At 49.9% G+C, this 22,286-nt stretch overlaps 7 protein-coding genes across 7 annotated transcripts; 5 read left to right on the forward strand and 2 right to left on the reverse strand.

Annotated features, from left to right (window-relative positions):
* Positions 1 to 823: 823 nt before the first annotated feature.
* Positions 824 to 3,155, forward strand: J7T55_010546 (uncharacterized protein; the record flags this gene model as incomplete). Its single annotated transcript, XM_053145101.1, has 4 exons — positions 824 to 862; positions 919 to 1,074; positions 1,350 to 2,316; positions 2,620 to 3,155. The coding sequence occupies 4 exons, from the start codon at positions 824 to 826 to the stop codon at positions 3,153 to 3,155; spliced, it is 1,698 nt and encodes a 565-aa protein (XP_052992393.1).
* Positions 3,156 to 3,639: 484 nt separating this feature from the next.
* J7T55_010547 (MFS general substrate transporter) lies at positions 3,640 to 5,521 on the reverse strand (the record flags this gene model as incomplete). The annotated part of the gene is made up of 4 exons (XM_053145102.1): positions 3,640 to 4,711; positions 4,788 to 4,903; positions 4,978 to 5,293; positions 5,352 to 5,521. The coding sequence occupies 4 exons, from the start codon at positions 5,519 to 5,521 to the stop codon at positions 3,640 to 3,642; spliced, it is 1,674 nt and encodes a 557-aa protein (XP_052992394.1).
* A 3,204-nt stretch (positions 5,522 to 8,725) lies between these two features.
* J7T55_010548 (Flavin-dependent halogenase ptaM) lies at positions 8,726 to 10,650 on the forward strand (the record flags this gene model as incomplete). Its single annotated transcript, XM_053145103.1, has 5 exons — positions 8,726 to 8,850; positions 8,909 to 9,005; positions 9,091 to 9,130; positions 9,194 to 10,159; positions 10,223 to 10,650. The coding sequence occupies 5 exons, from the start codon at positions 8,726 to 8,728 to the stop codon at positions 10,648 to 10,650; spliced, it is 1,656 nt and encodes a 551-aa protein (XP_052992395.1).
* A 732-nt stretch (positions 10,651 to 11,382) lies between these two features.
* Positions 11,383 to 11,972, forward strand: J7T55_010549 (uncharacterized protein; the record flags this gene model as incomplete). Its single annotated transcript, XM_053145104.1, has 2 exons — positions 11,383 to 11,390; positions 11,540 to 11,972. The coding sequence occupies 2 exons, from the start codon at positions 11,383 to 11,385 to the stop codon at positions 11,970 to 11,972; spliced, it is 441 nt and encodes a 146-aa protein (XP_052992396.1).
* A 1,391-nt stretch (positions 11,973 to 13,363) lies between these two features.
* On the forward strand, positions 13,364 to 15,572 carry J7T55_010550 (uncharacterized protein; the record flags this gene model as incomplete). The annotated part of the gene is made up of 4 exons (XM_053145105.1): positions 13,364 to 13,715; positions 13,893 to 13,947; positions 14,098 to 15,288; positions 15,536 to 15,572. 4 exons carry the CDS (start codon positions 13,364 to 13,366, stop codon positions 15,570 to 15,572), a joined length of 1,635 nt encoding a protein of 544 aa, XP_052992397.1.
* A 2,189-nt stretch (positions 15,573 to 17,761) lies between these two features.
* J7T55_010551 (uncharacterized protein) lies at positions 17,762 to 19,479 on the forward strand (the record flags this gene model as incomplete). Its single annotated transcript, XM_053145106.1, has 5 exons — positions 17,762 to 18,002; positions 18,210 to 18,342; positions 18,421 to 18,593; positions 18,726 to 18,848; positions 18,926 to 19,479. 5 exons carry the CDS (start codon positions 17,762 to 17,764, stop codon positions 19,477 to 19,479), a joined length of 1,224 nt encoding a protein of 407 aa, XP_052992398.1.
* Positions 19,480 to 19,945: 466 nt separating this feature from the next.
* Positions 19,946 to 21,964, reverse strand: J7T55_010552 (uncharacterized protein; the record flags this gene model as incomplete). Its single annotated transcript, XM_053145107.1, has 1 exon — positions 19,946 to 21,964. The coding sequence occupies one exon, from the start codon at positions 21,962 to 21,964 to the stop codon at positions 19,946 to 19,948; it is 2,019 nt and encodes a 672-aa protein (XP_052992399.1).
* Positions 21,965 to 22,286: the final 322 nt, after the last annotated feature.

The following is a 22,286-nucleotide window of genomic DNA, read 5'->3' on the forward strand; positions in this document are numbered from 1 at the left end:
CGAGACTTGCCTTATCTCTCAGGCCATAGCAAACCCGAGCTTACGCCAACTGAGGTGTTTGCCACAATCTTCAGGCAAATCTCGCAAGCGACCAGCAACCCTTTCCGGATCACGAAATTGAATTCCCAACTCACACTGACCGAAGAGCTCGCAGGAACATGCGCAGTGTCTGTCTTGTGTCTAAACGAATCAAGTCTGTCGCAAGTCCGCTCCTTTAGGACGTACACGGTCTTGGTTGGCACCTGTGGGAGAGAAGATGAAGATGAGAATTCTATCGCATGAAATCTTCCCACGGAAGGGAAAGAACAGATATGGCCAAGGAAGATAAGCGAGTTAGGCAGCATGGATCTTTCATTGGGTATGCATTGCCCGAGATAACTACGGAGCTTGATGTGCCTAGCAGGCAAGTGGGTTACAAGTTTAAATTGTTCAGCAATTGACTTCGGACTGAGGTCTTACTAGGAAAGTTCCAAAACCCTCTGAGCCAAGGCCACGTCCTTGCTCACTGAATCTGAGAAAGTACAAGCCGGATTTGCAAGACTTCGGCACCCATTCAGCTCCAGCTTTCAGATATTCTTTTGGGACGACTGAATGTCCTGCGGAAGCGATTAAAAATTCCACGTGACTTTGTCTGTCAACTGTGATGGCCAAGCTCAAACATGTCGTGACTGTCTTACTCTGCGGGATTGTTTGCGGGACATGAAGATAGAGTCCCGAGACTGTTCGCATTGTTCCTTTCGTCAGTTACTCAGTCAACCTCTCTCACCATTTTTACCTGATTTTCGTATTGCATGACTGGTGGGAGGGAATACCTTTCTGAAATATGCCAAAGCAGAAGAATTGGCGTGTCGATTTTGTCCAGGTCAGTTGGTCAAATGCATGACGTCCAGAATGCGAATGGCTAGATTATCTCACTAGAGGCCGGTCATGCTGCTCAATGAGATTAATTGGCCATACTTCAACTTGATCATTTTCAGTCAATTTGAGCAGCTTGTACCTGAGCTTGGGACATCCACTGCTGCCCATGACTGGCCCAAGAATGGAGGCAAGTCACACATGCTGCGATCCACAGCTGTCAGAGAAGCAGGTAGTTGAAGTCAGGCCATGAATTAACTCACTGAGAATGAGTGGTTCCCAGATTGGGAGTCAGCCTGGGCTGACAAAGAATATATAAAGCAGTCCAAAAACAGGCCGAGTTGGCAATTGGCGACGAATTTACCATCCGCCACTCCCAAGGAGGCTATCGACACCAATCAGCTACCTATTTTGAGAGCATTGACTCTGAAAGCTTTGCTATTTATCCGACATCAAAATAATACCCCCTTCCACAAGAACAACATTCGCTCAAGCAACTGGCTCCGGCACCACATTCTCCGGAACGTTTCTTTGACCTCATTGTGCGTGCTGAGTTCAACAGGAATACCGCTACCCTGACGATCTATGCGGACAAGCTAGCAAGCATATTAACATCTAATAGGCCGGGAAGCCCAGATATCATCCAGTTCCTGTCTAAGTACAACATGGCAACAGCCCGGAACAACGAGTTAAGCATGGAATCATTGGTCATACGAGATGACATGGGCGCAACGCTCGAGTCACTTCCCAATGAGGTCATCGGAGAGATACTCGACAAACTGACTCTTGACCACGAAACTGTCTACCAAGTCTTTGCAGGTTCCAAGACCTTGGCTTCTGCTCAGGCTAGTCTCGGTGAACTGCGAAACTTCTCCATGACGTCCCAACGGATGGGTGCAATTGCGCGGCCTCACCTCTACCGAGTTATCGTAATTCCTGCTCCGAACAAACTCACCTGTCTCCACCGGTCTCTAGTAGCGGATCCCACACTGGGCAATTATATCAACTCGCTTGCTGTACTCCGGCATTACGATCTATCCAAGCCTGAAGAACCGAGTTGGCTAGCCAGCGGTCGCCCGACACGAGCCATGTCGCTGAGCGAATTCTCCCGGACGTTTGTGGCCATACTCAAGAACACGCCTCGCCTCATCACACTGTCTCTGGTCCGGGTCCTTGGTACGAAGTCATTGGAAGAGGCGTACCCATTCGATCAACTGGTGGACTCTATGGCGCAGGAAATCAGCATTGCAAAAAACGCTAGCAACGATCGAGAATTCTTGCCCATGGTGAAGATATTAGGGATTTTGCGTTCCCGTGGTGAGACTTTGGGAGACAGCCTTCGTCGAGAGCATGAAATCTTCAAGGATCTACTCAACTTGCCCAATCTGGAACACATTTTTGTCATACGAGATCCGGACGCTTTTGGTGCGGGAGTAATCGAAAATCACGTCGACTTTCTTGGTGAGTCGATACAGATGAAGTGTTTCCCACATGCCACCTACATAAGATGTGTGATGGCTGATGCAAGATCGGCGCTAGATCAACGAAGCCCATCACTACGGAAGACAGTCAAAAAGATTACTCTGCGAAGCCCTTGTATCATGCAAGGGAGGGATATAGGTGCGATCGGCGCTCTCTTTCCTCACCTTGAGTCGCTATCCACATGGCATAAAACACAACGTCAGGATGAACCAATTGAGTCAGAATACCAGAAAATTTGCGCGATGAAATGTCTAAAGAACTTGGACATCAGAATTAATCCAGGAGACCGGTGGAGCCATTGCACGTGGTTTTCACCGTCATTACCGTACAACTTAAGCAAGGTTCCGATGTTGGAGACCCTCAGGATACCATTGCGATACTTCCAGGACAGCGAGAAAAAGCCAGGGTGTATGTTCTCTCCAGAATTGGTGCTTCCAGCGTCCCTGAAAAAACTGGAACTATACGCTGATCTAAGACTCGATGCTCCATGGCATGTGGGTGTCGAAGGAGCAGATGTAGGGCAGGTGATCGACGAAAATCCCGGAGAAAAATTTGAGCCTGTTTCCTGGACCATTGGGTTTCTAGAGGATGTTTATCAGCTGATCCCCAGCCACTTCCCGGGCCTGGTAGACGTGGTTCTCGAACACGCATCAAATCCCGTCGATCGCGATGATGTAAAGTTTGAGGCCCTCAAAAACTCGTTCGCGAGCAAAGGAATCCGATTTCGAACAATTTGCACGCAAGAGCTTTGGTTCAAGCCATATTGGTACTGGCACACTGCACAAAATTCACAACAACAGCAGGCCATAGATGGATAGAGGTCAAAAGTTGAATAATGGGTCCTTTCGGTTGGTCTCGCTGACGACAGACTTCCTATACCAGCTGTGCAACGGAATACAATAGCCACACAAACACTAATAGGCCAGGTAGCAGAATGAAATTTCAGAGAATTAACAGACCTCGTGCTTTGCTGGAGACATGGGGATTACCCCTGAGCCCTAGTCATATTGGTGTTCGTGAGCAGAGAAGAGCAGAATCGCCCATCACAGAAGCATGCCAAATCGGAGGAATAATCAACACGCGAATGTCATCGTAGAGCCTTCCTGAGGAAGCGCATTTTGCAAAATGGATCCTGAATGCGCCTTTTCTTTTCCGTCGTCCCATCTGTCATGAATGTGTTGCTTGCACTACCCAAACACCCGATATGCTCAGATCGAGACATACACCAGAAAGGGGGAAAATCAGAGAGGTATTGAACAAAGGAAAAAAGGGAAAGAAAGAAATTAAATCAGGTTTAAAAATTTACGGTCCCTTTTCTGCTTCCAAGCTTTGCCTTCCGTCAAGAGTCGGTAAAGATACGTCGTCATGGAGCTTGCGTTGCTCTACGAAGAAGCTTAGAACCAGCACAAACACCGCGCAAGCAAACATGAGCCACCATCCATGCTGCATGCTTGACCCATACGCATCCAGGAATCTGTTTATCAAATTGGAATTGCCCGAGTCGTCTGTGAGCTTTTGCACATCGGCCAGACTCGCTTCGACAGGCAGCAACAAGCCGGCCAGCGAAGACCTCAGCTTCTTGGTGTAAAGGGTCGCAAAACATGCAACGCCGAAGGTGTGGCCCGACGCCTGCGCAAATCCGAAGAGCCTCGTAGCGGTACCCACGGCTGGTGGGTTAACGGAAGCTTGCGCTGCATGAAGCAGGCCGATCATCGTAGTTCCCTGGCCCAGGCCTAGGATGGCGAGGATTACGGTAGTCTCCGCGCAGCTGGTGTCGGTGTTCCATCGAGTCATCAGACCGCTCGCTAGGGCTTGCAGGGCAGCGCCGACATGTGCAATCCTAGATTTGGTGCGGTACCTAGAGGATATAAACGCCGAGGCTGTGCTGCTCATGCCCAATCCTAGCATCATCGGCAGGATGCTGACGCCAGAAATCATAGCATTGCCCTGCAAGGCCAGCTGGAAGAAGTGCGGGACGTAATACATGGTGCCGACCAGATTAGCTCCATAGAAAAAAGCTGCCACAATAATCATGAGCAGGCCCGAGTTGTGGATCAGTGATGGGTGCAGTATAGGGTCTGGAACCAGGGGCTCGATGATGAAGAAAGCCGTCAAAAATGCAAGTCCCGAGACCAAGACGGCGGGGAATTGAGCGGGAACCCAAGGGAAGTAAGTATTGCTCGACACGGTCGCAAGCAGCATGCAAACAGTTCCAGCGCTTAGGCAGAGCGTGCCAAGGTAGTCGAATTGGCGGAATGATGATACCATTTGGGACCAAGATGGTTCGGGCAGCTTCATACAGAATAACGCCAAATAGTAGCTGATCTGGCCTGGAAGGATGCAGAGCATAAAGCAAAATCGCCCATCGATGTATCTATCCATCCAAGCGTAAGTAATCAGACCAGACAAAAACGTAGTAGCATCCAAGTCTCACCATCTCTGGCACTTACTCGATCAATGCTCCTCCCATGAGTGGGCTGGCGACCGCAGCTGCGGCCCAGATCATTCTAGAAACAGACATGTACTTGCCAAATTCTTCCATCGGCACTATTTCCCTCAAAATTATCTGCAAGAGTCGTGCGTTAACCCCGAATTACCTGTCAAATATCGATCTCGGAGTGGAAAACATGGTGGTCTCACATCGAAGAGCCCACAAACCCCACCAGCGCCAACACCCTGGACAAGACGTGCCCTAAGCATGCTCTCTGTGGTCTTGGATACCATAGCCCGACCGTTTGCGATGTTGAAGGCTCCCATGGCCATGAAGAATCCGCACTTATAGCTGAACCCTGCGAAGAGCCTCGGCCAGATGAGGAGACCCAGGGCAAATGACACGAGAAACGCGGTGCTGAGCCATACCGAATTCATGTACCCGAGATCGCCCGAGGAAAGCCAGGGAACGGCAATAGGTATTGTGTAGAAGTCGACGGCAACGGCGAGCATACCCGTCTCGATGCTGGAGAATGCAGCGTCAGTAATTTGACAAAGCGGGCGGGCAAGTTGTGGGCAAGCACCTTAGTAACACCAGCCAAAATCGTGTCTTGGTCAGGGGAGCTCTGGCACCAGGCTTGTAGGCCGTGACCTGCACGGGAAGTGCATTGTTGTTTTCTTCTGTGGTTTTGGTATGCTCGGCGGGCTGTTCAATATTCTCTCCATCCATGTCATCTAGCTTTTCTCCATCCATGATATTAGATGTTGAGCAGTGACACCGGTAGTGCGAATTGAATACTTGGGTAGCTTGGCCTCGCGTCAATGGTCGGGCATGCTCCAGATGTCCCTCGGGTTCGGAAGAAATGCAAGCCCGATCAACAAAAACTTTTGACATCGACGAGACGATTGAAGACAGCAAAATGGGATACCACAGGTCTGGTGGGGCGAGTGTGTTGGTGTGTGTGTGTGTGTGTGTGTGTGTGTGTGTGTGTGGGAGAAGGCTCGGGTTCCCCTTCCACTGTCGGAGCAAGGTGCTGCTGCAGTGGGACTCACCTGGTGCTATCAAGGAACAACTGCGGGTTCCCTCTGACGTTTTCAGATGCCACAGGTGATTTTACGGCCAACGACTGCGTCAATATGCAGCTTTCGATTGGGTTATCCGAGCCAACGGGCTGCTGATTGCAGAGATCGGCCTGCAAATTCGTGGCGCGAATCAATCCTGCATGATCAGCACACTGCTATGACTGAATTGCAGCCTGGAATGGGCAGAGTACTTGATTTCAGGGCCAGCTGCGCTCCATTCTTCAGGCAACATACGTGTTATACAGGATAAATGCGGCCAAGCTAACCCCCTCTCCCCCTCACCCCCTTCTTAATACTCTCCATATTCTCCCTACCCGAAAGAACCACACTAACTTCTTCCAACCCCCCTCCTCCCGACCCGTCCTAGTTACCTTAACATACGAAAAGTCCAAAGAGTCATATAGGCTACCTGGAGAAAGACGTCCATTTTGACGCTTTTGCTGATATAATTACGACTCGACAGGTTCTCAGTGCTACTGCTGATGATCTCTGGTCCGTCGGAAGTCATTTCTTCCCAGGGGCTCTTCCTTCATATTGTTTTCGGTTTAGCGTATGGATTTTATCAAGACGGATACTGATGATGGACGTGGCGCAGTTGTGAGGATGAAAAGCCGGAACATGGCCCATGAGTTGAGTTTGATGAGGTCTGGGAACATGCACACCCGCAACTAGAGGGAAGCTGTTGCTCCTCCACACTTTGGAAGCTCTTCGGGGCAGCCCCCTCCCCCGCGATCTGCGGATCCATGAGCCTCGTCAAGCAAACGGGTAGCTCGTGTCCTGTCTACCTGCCTAAGTGCGTTGATAAACTAGTTGCTGCGGTCCGCCCATTTGCTTGCCCTGACCTGTGGAAGCCCCCAGCCAGCTCGGGAAATCTGTTTTGTCTCCTATTCCATTGTTCTTGTGGTCCTCATCCACCATCACAAGCAAACATGTAACTCAGTCCAGTCACAAGGCTATCATCTCGGGATCCGAGTACTCAAGCTGATCACCTTATGCGCTCCGGGATCTATGCTTCGTCCTGTCCGCGGCGGGCGATCTCTGCTACCGGAAGTTGAGCACCGTCCCTTTTTCTCGAAGCCCCACGCTCGCTCCCGCGGAATCACCCACGGAACCAGCTTGCTGGCGTAAATGATACAGGAGAATTGGCATGGATGGTGCCACCAGTGCGATGCAAGTGTCAACGATGATTGCCTCCCCGAGCATAGGATATAGGGTGGTTTCAGTATTAGACCGTGTCCCATTCACAGGTTCTCGGTGTAAATATATATGCGTCTGTGGACACATCACGGGGGTCAAGCACACACAGCAGACAGGTCAGTTTTGAAACAGAACCGGCAATTAAGTCGTGGCAAAGGAACGTCAGATCTGTGAGTTTGGATGAATGGAATTCGCACGTTTTAGTATGGTCCGATCTGCCTTGCAGCGTTCTAGAACCCCCGGGTTCGCCACATAGAAATCGCATTTCTATAACCCTCCGCAAGGTCTGGCGAGGACATCAATGCGCCTGGGCTAACTAAGACCTACGCTGCGTTACCGTAACTATACTGCTAGTCGGGCCACGAGGAGGAAAGGGTTGCCTCTTCTCGGAATAGTTGCTAACGGGGTACCTTTTAATGAAGTAAACCAGGAATGAACAAAGAAATCAATTACCAGAAGCATACATTCTGGTACCTTTGGGATCTGTCACCGCTCTGCTGCAGCCGAGAGCCGTTGCCTTATATGAATTGTATCTCCTCTGGATCTCAAGCCAGGGCCAAAGGTGAAGATTGTAGATCGTAATACAGTTTTACAACCCCTTCACTTCGATCACGAGCCGTGACACCATTACATTGGTTCGGTGTTCCGTGTGGCGAGTGCACTTTCCCCGAATATGGGGTATAACTCCCCTGCACTTTGACAACGGCTGGTGGCGAGGATCACGGACGAGAATCAGCCACCACCTCTGACTGCCTCCACCACAGCCAAGTTACTCTATGACATGAAACATCATTGAACTTTATCGCCAAGACTCTGCATCGATTGAATCTGGAAGAATTAATCGAACGGTGCATTCGCTCAAGGTCATCATCTTCGCGATGTTGCAGCTAAGCTTTGGGAGCAACATCGACGCCGCTAAAGCGGAGGACGAAGGAGGCGAATGATGATGGGGAGTCGTGCTTCGGAGTTTATTGCAGCTCACGAGATCTCACCAGTTGAATATACTAAATACATGCAAAAGTTATGGAAGAAATTTCATTGTTCTCCCATGATATTATTCTTGTAACAGTCTATAGTGAGCGAGAGTTGAGGCATGTGTTGATCGATTGTATGCCCTAGGACAGGGGCAAATCCGGGCACCTGGCAAACTGTATTTCGCCATCTACGCACAGCCTCAGCACGACGGCGAGATCACAGAGCTACAGGACGACATGTTTTAACTTCCCGAGTGTTTGGACATCGCCGAGGCAAAGTCGCCGACGCCTTCTCAGCTGTCAGAAGTGCTATTGGTCAACCTTAAAGTTCGCATGAGATGTGTGAAAATGGCAACTTCACTGAAAGACAAGAATACTGGTGGTGTATAGTTGACAATGGTGACTATGATGATGCTTCATACACGATCTATGGACTACGTCTTTGTCCTACTCTTGCCGCACCTAGGCATGGGCATTTTCCCGACCCGGAAGCGAAGGTGAAAATCGAGACCAACTGCGATGTCCGAAAGGTGTGTGAAGACGTGATAGCCTTGTGTTATTGAGGTCTATCAAAATCTATATAACAGGACGTGTCTCTGTAGTAGAATGTTCATGAAGCATCATCAACAAACAGATCAGTATACAACTCACCATCCTCATCATTACCTACCAATTATTCAGACTCACACCCTACTGAACTAAACATGTCTGTCCCTTCAAATTCTACTGTACTTGTCGTCGGAGGCGGCCCAGCAGGCTCATACGCGGCTTGTGTGCTAGCCAGGGAGGGTGTTGATGTCGTGGTTCTTGAGGCCGATGTGTTCCCAAGGTCGGTATCTGGAATCGCACTGAAAACTGAGAGTCACTAACCCGCGAAAACTCTCAAGATACCACATTGGTGAGAGCATGCTTGCATCAATGCGCTACTTCCTACGCTTCATTGAGCTTGAGGAAGAGTTTGATAAGCATGGTTTTGAGAAGAAGGTATGTCTTGCTACTCGCTTCTTGTTTCAAGTAGAGGAGAAGCCGAACGTGTGACCCCTTGTACTGACCACGCACTGCTGTTTAGTATGGCGCAACATTCAAGATCACTGACAAGAAGCCGGCCTGTAAGTCATCAACCATGTTCTTGTCAAATTACTCCGCATTTCTAATGCGAAGTCCGTCAACAGTTACCGACTTCTCTGTTTCCCTTGGCCAAGGTGGTTATTCGTGGAATGTTATTCGCTCGGAGTCGGACGAGATGATCTTTCGATACGCCGAGAAATGCGGTGCCAAAGTATTCGATGGAACAAAGGTTGATGAAATAACGTTTGAGCCGTATAACCAAGACGGCTTTGACAGGAAGATTCGTCTGGCCAACCCGGGGCGCCCAGTCTCGGCGAAGTGGTCACGAAAGGACGGCACCAATGGTTCCATCAGCTTCGACTACATCATTGACGCCAGCGGGCGCAATGGAATAATCTCGACCAAATACCTCGAGAATCGGAGGCTCAATGAGGCCTTGAAGAACATCGCCAACTGGACCTATTGGAAGGGCGCTAAGCGTTTCAACCCTGGCGAGAAGAACGAGAACTCGCCGTTCTTCGAGGCCCTGTCAGATGGCAGCGGTTGGGTCTGGGCCATTCCACTGCATAATGGGACGTTGTCATGCGGTATCGTCGCTCGACAAGACATCTTCTTCGCAAAAAAGAAGGAAACTGGACTCAGTGGTGCTGAGTTTTACAAGGAGTACCTGAAGATGGCCCCTCAAATACACGACATGATCTCAGGTGCCGAGATGCTATCTGATGTCAAGCAGGCCAGTGACTGGTCTTACAGCGCCGGGGCTTATGCTGGTCCTCATTTCCGTTTGGCTGGAGATGCAGGCTGCTTCATCGACCCCTACTTCTCATCTGGTGTCCACCTTGCCCTCACATCAGGACTCTCGGCAGCTGCTACCATCCAGGCTTCTATACGAGGCCAGTGCAGCGAACTTACAGCGGCTAAGTGGCATACTACCAAGGTCAACGAAGGTTACACTCGCTTCTTGCTAGTCGTTATGACTGTTCTGAGGGAGTTGAGGGCAAAAGGAGCAGCAATTATCGCGGGTTCCAAGGACGAAGGTTACGACAAAGCATTTAGTTTCATTCAGCCTGGTAAGTGACAAGAGCTCCAGAGGCAAGCACAGTTGCCAAATCACTAACACCATGGGAATTTAGTGATCCAAGGTACTGCTGATACACAGGTCGAGAATACAAGCATTCAAAAGAAAGCCGCAGAGGGTGTTGAATTTGCCCTTGGGACGATGAAGAAGGATAGAAAAGCCGAGGAAAGGGCCATTCTTGATAAGGTGCAGGGGGCCCGAGACCATGCTGAGGAGATGGAAAAGCTCACTGAGGAAGAGCTTGCCACTCTCAGCGCCATCGTCCACCGTAACATACGCCTGACAAACAACGAGAAGAACCTCAATAACATCGCCAACGATGTCATTGACGGCCTCTCGATTGATCTGGTGCGCGGTAACTTGGGCCTTGTGAAGAAGTTCAACGACGACATAAAGATGCAGACGGGCAAGGATTCATGCATCAATTCCGAGCAGATGGACGCACTGGAGCTGAATCATACTGTTACTGTGCAGGCGTCTTAGTTTAGGGGGGCTCGAGTTAGGGACAACTTAGAGATAAGAACCCGTCATTACCGCTAGCTCACTTGATATCAAAAAGTCGCACGAAAACATTGATTTGTCCGCATCAGATGCCTCCACAAAATATAAACAGGTTGGAGAGGGCAATTCTACGCCTTTCTCATGCTCGTCCAAGTTTCCTCCTCCTCCATCCCGCTATCATCACTTTACTTTCTCTTCCAGTGCCAATGACTAATAGAGGAACCTCCCGCCTCGTTGAGCGTACTGTCCACTTAGTTCAGTAGAAACCTGTGGGAATCTTTTCTACCGGGCTCAGGTCGAACGGCCGAACTTTCGGTCAGAGACATTTTGACTCGACCTCTGAGCTATTCGGTCATAGTTTGGAAGATGCTCCGGTTAGTAGCTGCTTAACATACCTTGTGCACGTTTCCCTCTGTACATATCAGTAATTATTGCAATTACTGGGTTCAAACCTTCTTTCTAAGTGTGACTTAGCGACAGCTACAAGCAGCTGGAATTGTAAGAACATCACATGCATTGATCTCCGAGAGACTCAATGCCAACCACAAGACATTGTCCAAATCTGTACAATGTTCCCTTGCCTGGAGTACCTCTCAGTTCATGCGGAGGTTGAGGTTCCAGTCAGGGGGTGGGACATTGATGAATCTCGTTCTCTACTAGCTGGTCTGGCGATGTTGAAGAACCTGACAGAATTCATTCTAGATCTCCATTACGATGGCGACGTGAGTGAGTCACTAGGTCAAAACAGGGTCCTCAATCTTGTCAGCCTCAACAAGCTTATCAAACTCCAACTTCCTTTACATTTCTTGGTCGAAATTCAACCTGGAACCAAAGCTGTCGTCGTCGATCCGATGCTCACTCTTCCTTGCAGTTTGAAGCACCTCACCGTGTCGTCTGATACGGATTTCACGAAGCACCTAGATCCCGATGAAATCGGCTACGCGAGCTTGCCCGACTACCCACATCTCGACGATGAGGATGAAGCATCCCCACCTTACCTTCCAAGACATGCTACCATTGACTTCTTTGAGATGGTTACCGGTCGCGTGGCAGACCACTTCTGTGTCCTCGAGGAAGTCACCTTACGTTACGGAACCAATATTTCGAGCACTATGTGTCGCTGCAACGAAGTCACCCCATGCGACAGGTGTGAGGCCTTTGAAATTTTGAACCCCTACGTGGACGTGGACGATTCAAAGTGTCGAATGCAGGAGCTTTCCTCAGACCTTGATGCCCACGGCATTCGTTTCCATGTGGTGGACCCAGAGGTTTATGTCTATGCATTCGATCCCCCGTTACAGTGAGAACTTCGCAGTCTGCTGCGGTGACATCTCCGGAACAGTTCTGCAAACAGGTTTGGGTGCATTGATGGATGCGCATGAGGAGAAATGGATGTCGAGTTTGAGGCGCTGGGGATGTGTTGGCGAAAAGATGGCGCAGGCTGGTTTCAGAAGGCGGCTGCACACGGAGATGAGTAAGAGACTGTACTCTGGTTCTTATTCAGCCATGGTCATCTTTCGATATATCAGTCGGGGGACATGGATGGCTAGAGAGTCTTTTTTAAGGCCCCTCAAAAGATGAACTTTACATTCTTCAAGGGTCGTAAGCGCATAAACTCGGTCTCACCATTAGCAGAAGGCCCAAACCTTAGGTCTTCTCAAACAAGATACAAATGTATAAAGTTGTGAAGAAATACAGGGAGGCGAACTGCGAAACCTGCGACGAGGTTTATGCATAGCACGTTTGTACCGAGGCTCGCAGGCAAGGAAAATATTTGATAAGTGAAGAGGCCGCCGCCTTCCGAATCATCTGAACGTGTATATCGAAGATTTCGAGGCAAGGATCCAAAGACTGTGTTCGTCATCTGAGAATGTGATGACAAGATATGGTAGAAGGATGACCTTGACATTTGAAGGCGCCGACACACTCGGAAATACGTAGTCTCAGCTTCATTTGAAGTCATCGGTGGGTCTTATGGCGAATTGGTTTTGCATCAAGTGCCATTTTGCGATTTCTTGCTATTGAAGTGGTAAATTCTTGAAATTTGTTGTTTATGGGTGGTGACCGCTGGCCCTTCAAAGTGCTGTCACCTTGTCACTACGACCTCTCGTAAGCTGTCGGCTTCAATAAATGGACCATGGCTGCACTCTAGTACAGCCACTAGTATGCGTCCATTCTGTTAATGTCTTACAAAGACGGCTGACAGTTCCAGGATTGCAAGCTTTTAGTCGCCTGCCTGATGCTGTGAAACTTGCACGACACCGAAAGGCGGTCATTTGCCTAATGGGAGGCCAGCCCACAGCCACACATGCGACTGGTCTGACAGAAAGACGGAGACGGACGAAGCAATGCGGGGTTCTTGCTTATCTTTCTCTGCTGCTTGAAATGTTTTGCCCATTTTCCCCTGTTTTCTTTCACTACTCATCGACTGAGATTTTCGCAGAATGGTCAAATCAGCTCATGACCAGACCTCGAGGTCGTAGTAATTTCTGCTATCTGCATGGTACTCAAGCAACACACTTTTCTCGCAGAACAGGGTCCCAGACGGCAGCACAACCCCGACAGGATAGGCTGCTTTACCGTGTTGTTTGCACATACCTGTGTTTAGGTGTGATCTATACCGGCTCCTTCCTCGCCCGTTGAGCACCGGACCAGCCCCTTGGCAAGCGTTCGGGGTCCTCTCAAGCTGTACAAGATGGAACCACTTTCCGCTCTCAGTCTCTTTTGCAACATTATGGATATCTGCGACCGCGCCGTCAAGGTGTGCAATACGTTCAGACAAATTTATAAGAATGTCAGGGGTCAAAGGGCACAAGATGAAGAGCTCCTTGAATGCCTCGGTGAATTTCAGAAGATACTTAATGGATTAAGGACTGCAGCGTCCAAACTCAGCAGAGATAATTTGTGCGACCCGATCTTGGGGCCTCTCAATCGCCTCGAAGGCAAGTCAGCTGCTGTCAAGGAAATATTGGATGGATTTCGGGCCAGCAAGCCTGGCAATGCATTCGCCTCTGTCATGGCTACAGCCAAGGTGATGCGAGGACAGGGTAAGCTGGATCGAATTTTGCAGAGCTTAAAGCAATGTCGAGACGACGTCCACTTTGCGATCGCACAAAACACAAGGTAAGCAAGCTTTCCAACCATGTGTCAACCAAAGGGGTCCGAACATACCGCGATACAAGTGAAAAGAAGCGGCAAAGTAACAAGATGCCACGTGGTCATAGCGGTGACCAAGACCACCAACCACGAGCCACATCGAAATACACAATACTTTCTCAGGTAAACATTTAGGCGAGCCAGTCGTGAACGAAAGCCTAATGTTCTGTGGATGGATTTTTATGGTCTCCCTGTTTTTTTCCTCGCCATTCCCACACAATTTTCTCGCCATGCTCACTCCATGCGGTCATATTGTTTACTAACACGCCACAGTGTCCAGATTGGAGAGATTTGTTCAATTGCAGACCAGCTAAATGAAGGCCAAGACGAAATCCGATCTGGACTCACAAGCCTTGATGCTCGAATAACAAAGCTCGACAAGGACTTGTCTGAGGTGCCAAGTATTGTTGCAGAGGCCAGAGGGATCTCGAAAGAAGTGCACACTGAGCTATGCGCGTTATCGGTCATTGAGCGTCTCGGAAATCCAAACCAAAGATATTGGGATGTGACAGAAGCGGATTCTCACACTTTCCGTTGGATCATGCGGAATGAAGATGAGAAGAGCATTCGTCCACATGATAGCCAAAGCTCGCTGGACAACGAAGATGCAGAGCACGAAGATGCAGAGCACGAAGATGCAGAGAACGAGCATGCAGAGAACGAATCACGGTGGGAGATTGAAGCGAGACTCGACTACGAAAACACCCAGAGAGATGTCAATGTACGACTCAGAAACTGGCTTCGGAATGGGAAAGGACTGTTCCATGTCTCAGGAAAACCTGGATCCGGCAAAAGCACGCTCATGAAGTACCTGGTACAGCACCCGACAACGATACGCTTACTTGAGGAATGGGCCAAGCCGGAACGCCTGGTCCTAGGGAGATTTTTTTTTTGGAAACCTGACCAAGGGGAAAACAGCTTAGAGGCCTTAGTTCGTGGGCTTCTGCGTAGTATGATACACTTTGATGCCAGCTTAGTCCACTTGGCATTTCCCATGTGCAGCAAGTCCTCCTTTGAGCAGCTTTCTCTCCAGTCGGAGTTGCAAATGACGAAGTCGGAGGTTTCAAAGGCATTCAAAAACATCGTCAATGATGTTAACCGACCGAAAACAATCAAATTTTGTTTCTTCATCGATGGCCTCGATGAGCTTGACGAGGATAAGGACACAACACATTCGGAGATTGTGAAAATATTCCAACAATGGGCGAATACGTCGACCGGATTCGTCAAGATATGTGTATCAAGCAGACACTTCCCAGTGTTCGAGAACATGCCCGTTCACGATCGTATCCGGATCCAGGATCTTACCAGGTACGACATTATCAACTTCGTCCGAAATGCCCTAGGATCTCAACAAACATTCAGGTCCAACATGACAGCGAACACTAAGGAATGCCGGGAACTGGTCGGCGCGATTGTCGAACGTGCCGATGGTGTGTTTCTATGGGTCAGCCTTGTTGTGAGGTCAGTTGAAAGAGGACTGTCGAACGCAGACTCGATAGCCATTTTACGTGAACGGGTGAAGAGTACCCCGAGAAGACTAGAGGTGCTTTTCAAAACACTCATTGACTCGATTGAAAGCTGTCACGCACAAATGGTTTGCCTGCTTCTAGCGCTTGCTATGGCACGGTCCGTGGACTCCAATCACCGGTACTATTCCTATGATCTTTCTCTTTCCGAGTGCGGACAATTCTTCCATGCACTTGAAAAGCCCCAAACCGGTGATATTGACGCCGTTTTTCAAGTGAACAACACTCCAGAACCTTTCAAACTTACACCAAAAGCAATCACAGATATCAAATCAAAAATATTTTTCAGGTGCAAGGGATTATTGGAGGCCGTCTCAGCACGTGGAGAACACTATGTACGCACTGGAAAGTACACTGGTCAAAGAGTCAAATTTCTTCACCGTTCGATTCCCGAATTTCTGGCAACATGGATCTCAAAACAAATGACTACACATGGCCTTACTTCTTTACATGTGTACACCACGGCATGCTGGATGTTGTGGGCGGAGATCGAGTTTCTCAACTCCACAATTAGCCTGTCACAGTCATCATTCGACGACCAGCGCTGGCTGCGAGTCTACATACTTAATATAGCGAGGGCTGCAATAGGTATGTTGCAGACAGATACCACGTTGAAAGCCGAGCATTCAACAGCATTTCTGCTTCTGAACCGGGCAGAATGTGCTTTACTACCAGCCATGTCACTTTCCGCAACATATGGAAGAAAGGACGGACATCAGGACACGCGAACGTGGAATACCTCAGACTGTACCCCTACCACTCCTCTTAGCCTCACTCCACTATGTCATTTGGCCTCATCACCATTAGTTGCCGCAGCGAGGACTGATTGCCATGCATACGTACGTTGGAGATTGGCACAAACGTCACAATTTGCGCCGCTTGATGATCATATGAGGCATTGTCTCCAATATGTCATCGATCCAATATACATGGGTCACATTGAAGATTCTTTGCAAATTCTCGATGTTCTTGCCGAGAAGGGCGCAGATGTCAATAAAGAGGTTCTGAGTTGCTGTGGAAGGCTTTCGATATTTAAGAGCGATACTGGAGGGCTGCCTTCTTTTTTTGATGCGATGTGGATGTATGAACTGTTCTCAAGCGAGTACAAGGCCTCAAATTTTGAGCGAGGCTTTTTTAGCATTGTTGAGTGCCTTCTGGGGCTTGGAGCCATGTGTCGGTCTGTTTTATGCTTTGGCACAGCGAAAGACTGGTTCAGGATCCCATCTTCTCTGCCTGATGCCCCTGGCCAGGCCGACATTCAACTTGGCAACATTGAACAAGTTCCTGGGGCTGTCTGCAGCGTGTCTTGGGGGGAGAAGACGAACGAGTATCTGCGCAAAGTCTGTGGTCAGAACGATGGCATTATCACGCTTGAAAATTGGGTGACTTACGCCAAGCCCCAGAACATGGATGCCATATTGTCACTCATTAAGCGGAATTCACGCTCTGAAGAAGCAGCATCTGCGGACGCGAGGGAACTTACTGCCACGCAACGTCTTCACGCAGCTGTTTTAGAAAGACACGGAGTTCACAGGGATGCCAAACTCGTTTGGATTCTAGAAGAAGATTGTAGCTAAGCTGCGATTGGCATATCTGTTTGATGAGATCGAAACGGAAATCTGTCCTCGCTGTTCACCTTCGACAGATTCGGGCTCTCAGCTGGCAACCGGTTATATCTGCTCAAACATCTCAGGTGCTTGAAACGCTCACTGAATCTTCTCAAGATGAGTGGGACCACATATCAATAGATCGTTACTCTGACGGCTCCACTCTGCCATCACACTCCGCCCAAGTCTTTGCGTACGGCGGCGGGAAATGCAGTCTCTGAGTCCTTGTTTGATGCTTTCTACGGGTGCTCGATGCATATTGATGTCATAGAACATTCGTCGTCTTTTTTGGGGAAACGCATGCTGGTGCAGTGCATCGAGGTGTCAAAGAGATATGATCATCAGGTGTTAAGTGCCCATGACCGGGGCGGCGGCGACCATTCAGAGATGTGAAAGAATTATATCCAATACGGATAGATCACAAGAGGACCTACCGAGGTAACAAATCTATCGGATGAGAGTTATTGCGCGTACCGGGCAGACTGGAGGGGTATTTGTGGCGATCGCCCGTAGAACCTCCGGGACGGGAACGATGAAGTGGCACACGTCGTCAAGGTGGTGGTCAGAACAAGGTTGCACCACGCCTGCACAACAAATCCCACTGGTTCTGACCCCGCAGTATTTGTGCTCTCCACCGAGGCATAAGTATCTACGCCAGGCCTAAGGGTGGATGGTGATGTAGCCAGTAAATTATAGTGCAATTTTGAAAGTGTGGGGTGATAACCTTTGCCCATGGTGCTGTGGAAAATTTCCTAATCTTTTGTACTTCATCGCCCATATCCGCGTCATTCACTCATCATCATGGCTCCAGCTCGCGCAGGAGAAGTATCATGGCCAACGGGCATGGATGTTTCTTCAGCCTCGTACGAAGGAAGTCCTCGGAATGCCGAACACATCAACAATATCCGTTGGGATCTGTCGTTGAAACCAAAACGCTACGAAATGCTCGGGACTCCTCCAGATTCAAGTATCTTGTTTCTGGACGTTAACATAATTGATTCTACTGGGGCCGAGCCTTACAACGGCGATGTCTTGATCCAAGGTTAGCAATATTTCAGTGGCAAAACTTGTTATTATATGACATAAAGTTGCTTATGTGTCCCAATTTCCGCGCCCCTATTCTCTATGAAGCTTAAATATAGAATAGGGCAACGCTTTGCCGCCGTAGGCGAAGTGCCAGACGTCGATAATCTCAAACAAGATCCACAAGTACATGTCTTCCACGGCCGAGGAAGGACACTGATGTCAGGCCTTGGCGATGGTCACACACACTTGACATGGAATGGCGGCGACCTCAACCATTTGGGAGATCTTGGCGTTGAAGAACATACCCTGGTCACGGTGAAAAGCGCACGCTGTTTTCTGGACTCCGGGTACACTATGTAGGTTCCGAGTCAATGAGCCTGATGACAGGCCTAGCCTCTGCTGCATTGGTAAGGTCTAACGAGCTTCATTGACAGGTGCTTCGGTGCCGCTTCCGCAAAGGAACGTTTGGATGTCGTCATCAGAGATGCAATAAATGCTGGAGACATTCCGGGACCACGTTATCTCGCTAATGGAATGGAGCTTGCTCGGCGGGATGGGACACTTGTCGCCGGGATTACGGCTGCTGCAGATGGACCTGATGAAATGCGTGAGGTGATCAGACATCATGTGGATATAGGGGTTGATAACGTAAAGTTGAGCATGTCTGGAGAAGAAGTAAGTCGCAGGACTGTACAGCCTTTCGCATGGAGACCGCAGCTGATGATCCAACAGATAACAGAGACTCTTGCAGCTCAAGATTGCTACTTCACGGACGAGGAGACGGCCGCATGCGTTGATGAAGCGCACAAGCATGGCAAGCGACTATGTGCTCATGCAAGAGCCAGAGACTCCGTTATAATGTGTAAGTGCACCAATGCCGAAAAGTCCCGCATATGAAATCCATGCGCGCCGCATCAAGCGTACTGAAACACTCCACAGGTGTCAGGCACGGCGTCGAGGCTATCTACCACGCATCTTTCATCGACGACCAAGGCATGGACATGCTCGAGAAAGCCAAGACAAAACACGTTGTGGTACCAGCCATCAACTGGCTTATCGCCACCCTTCACGAGGCAGAGGCCTTCGGATACACACACGCCCAGGCCGACAAAGCAGGCTACACTCGAGAGCTCAATACTGCGATTGCGGGCCTCCGGGAGATGCACCGCCGCGGCATTGTCGTCCTGCCTGGAGGGGACTACGGATTCGCATGGACGCCCCATGGGACATACGCGCGGGACTTGGAGCACTTCGTCAAGCTTTTGGGCTTCACGCCCCATGAAGCTATCATCGCTGCCACAGCGGGTGTTGCGGCGTTGATGATGAGGGCAGATGAGTTGGGTAGAGTCCAAAGGGGGTGTTATGCTGATTGCATATTGGTTGACGGGGATCCGTTGGCGGATATCAGCGTGCTTCAGGATCACAGTCGGCTGAACGTCATCTGTATCAACGGAAGGATCCATAAAGTAGCAGATCAGGACTCCAGATGTTGATAACGGAAATTTGGAAGCTAACTCAGATCGTGAATCTAGGGGTTGTGCTTTTCTTTGCTCGTAAGAGGAGATACAAATGTTCCCAAAAGGATATTGCATGGCGAACTCCGACTCTTTTGCCAGGGCAGACTCCTCCCCTCCCAAAAGAAACCCAATACCTCTTTACTGTTCCGGACTTGGATAGTCGTGACTCGGCCAAGTCACTGTTTCAATGATCCTTGATATTCGAAACTTTAGTGATCAATGGAGAACACGCTAATAGAATGTTGGCTTCGATGTTGTTGATCGCCGAAGGAGTTCATATCGATGACACACTTTGAGACACAGGAAATCAGTGTTAGTTAACGTGTCTAGGCTCTAACGAAACAATGACATTTCTGTTGTTCTTATTCTTGAATGGTCACATCAATACTATATAAGCTCTTAACAATACCGCTCTAAACATTAGACTTAAAAGTAGAGATTCTTATACTATATCGAACTGCCGCAGTTTTGGGCACAAATTTTGAAGAGTATCCATTGGGAGCTTTAATTTGACGTGAGGGTCTTCTCGCAACTCATTGTGGAAGTCCGAAGACATAGATGGGAACAAAGCTTCGAGCCTCGGATCTATCAGTGATCGTTTTCCTGTCTGGGCGTCTTCCCAGTACGAGTGGACGCCCCATTCTCGGCTCGAAGCATATACTCTGCGGATATTCGTCGGCAACGAACCCAGGAGTGTCTCCCCTTCAGAGATGCCTAGCATATAGCACTCGCCCACAATGCGGAACTCCGTCTCTCCTTGAGGTCGGAGGACCATGGGCGTGTGGCATCCGAGAAGGATGCAGACAACATCTCCTTCTCGAGCCAGACGAGGTGCTATTCCCAGATACCCGCCGGTTGCGTGCATCAGCTGTTTTCCTCCTAGCATCGCGCGCGATACGCCAAAGAAGCCGGTTGACGGGCCCAATGATTTTTCTTCGGGATCTCGGTCTTCCTCGGGCCGATATAGCTGCTCGAGCGTATGCATCGCGTCCTCCAGATTAGGCTCGTATCCAACCCATGGCTCACAATGCTCTTGCAGAGAATTGGCAAGGACCGTCCTTGTGTAAGCCTCTCTCATGCTGATACCAGTCACATATTGTCCCGAAAGCTCGCTTTCTGGAATGAGGTGCCGAATAGCATCCGCGACATCTCTGACGTGCCTAGCTGTCAATATATCTGGCACAGGCTGCAGTCGCGCTATCTTCATAGTTGAGATACCTGACAGGCTCAGGACTTGACGATCTGGTGAGCGTGAATAGACTGCTGCCAGCTGCGACGAAGCAAGGCCTCGCCAGTAGACCCTCCCAAAAATGGTGTCCTTCTTGGACCAGTCCGGCGTCCAGCTGGGCACCCATGGTGCATCATCGGGTCCGGGCTCGCACTGGCTCAGGAGGTTGCAGCAATCGAAACGGATAATCCACCGCCAGAGAACGTCTCGGAAAACAGTGGCGAAGTCTTTCGTGTAGTCAGGGATGCCGACGACCTCCCTCTCAGCCTTAGGCAAGAAATTCAGGACCGCGTAAAGCCTGTCCCGCCTATCCGTGCAACTGGACTGTCCAAAACAGACACGGATGAATCCAAGGCCCACTGTCGACGGCTGGCCGATAAAGCCTCGGAGGAGGAGCAGCCGTTCATATAACCTGCCCTCGTACTCGGATGGAGGACGCCTCCTGTTACTTTTGTAGAGCGCCATTAGCCCGCGGCGAAACAGCGCCCAAGCGACATGAGACCGTCCGCACTGGACGACTGCCTTTGCCTCGAGAGCTAGAATTTCCTGCCGAATCCAGAGCCGGTAGAACCACCCCCTGCAGAGGAGGTAATAGATTGAGCGCGCGTCGTCAGCAGTGATGGGGACGGTCGCATCTGGGTCGTTCAACGCAGGTTCCGTAGATGCTTGATTGGCTGGGACGCCCACATGCTGGAGCCACTTCGGATACTCCACGTCGATGTGCGTGCCCATCCAGGCGATGAAGTTCAGCGCACGGGTGCTGTCGTGGTATTCCGGCCCAAGCCAAGCGATGACGTGGGTTGCGAAGCTGTAAATCGTGCCCATCTGGGCGACCTGCGGGCCCTTCTCGATGTCGTTCGACTGATCAATACATAGCGCATCGATCCAGAGGAGTCGTGGTCTGTCTGTGTATCGCAGGTTGAAGAGTGCGATAGCGAGATTCCGTGTCACTGAGACCACGGCAGTCTTATCCTTGCCAACATACACCGAGAAGGGTGTCTGGTCTTTGTCCCAACTGTATGAAAGCGCCTCGTAGTGAAGGGGTTCGCCGGGAATGATAGGCATCGGGTCCAGGTCCACTATTAGATGCTCATCGTCTGTGCTCCCTGGATGCAGGCTGACGAGCCGCGTATGTCCATCTGAGGGCAGGGGAGGGTACTGATACCGCTCCACCGGGCCTCTGTCTTCAGCATCCTTAGGACTGACGAGCTTCGAGGTCGATATGTCCTCCATCAGCTTCAAGTCTAGTGCGCACCGAGGTCGCTGTGTTGGCTAGTCGCCAGGACTGACTCCTCGACTCAGACGCCAGCTGCTGAGCACCCGCCTTCGGCGAGGAGCAGCCAATCTGACCTGCTAGTATGTCCTCAGCACAGATCGTACGAGGTAAGTCTCGCTATTTGTTATCTGCAAGGCAAATTACATAGCACGGCGTAAGTATCTCTCAGGACTGGACGGTGTTCTGAAACGGTTTCCTGGCTGGGCAAACAAGTTGGCCGACCTAGACTATGTGGTCCTTTCTGGTCTGCCACTTGCCACGTGCCAAGGCCAAAGGATC

This window comes from Diaporthe amygdali, assembly GCF_026229845.1.
Source record: "Diaporthe amygdali strain CAA958 chromosome Unknown NODE_19_length_847323_cov_64_739301, whole genome shotgun sequence".
NCBI classification, from domain to species: Eukaryota; Fungi; Ascomycota; class Sordariomycetes; order Diaporthales; family Diaporthaceae; genus Diaporthe; species Diaporthe amygdali.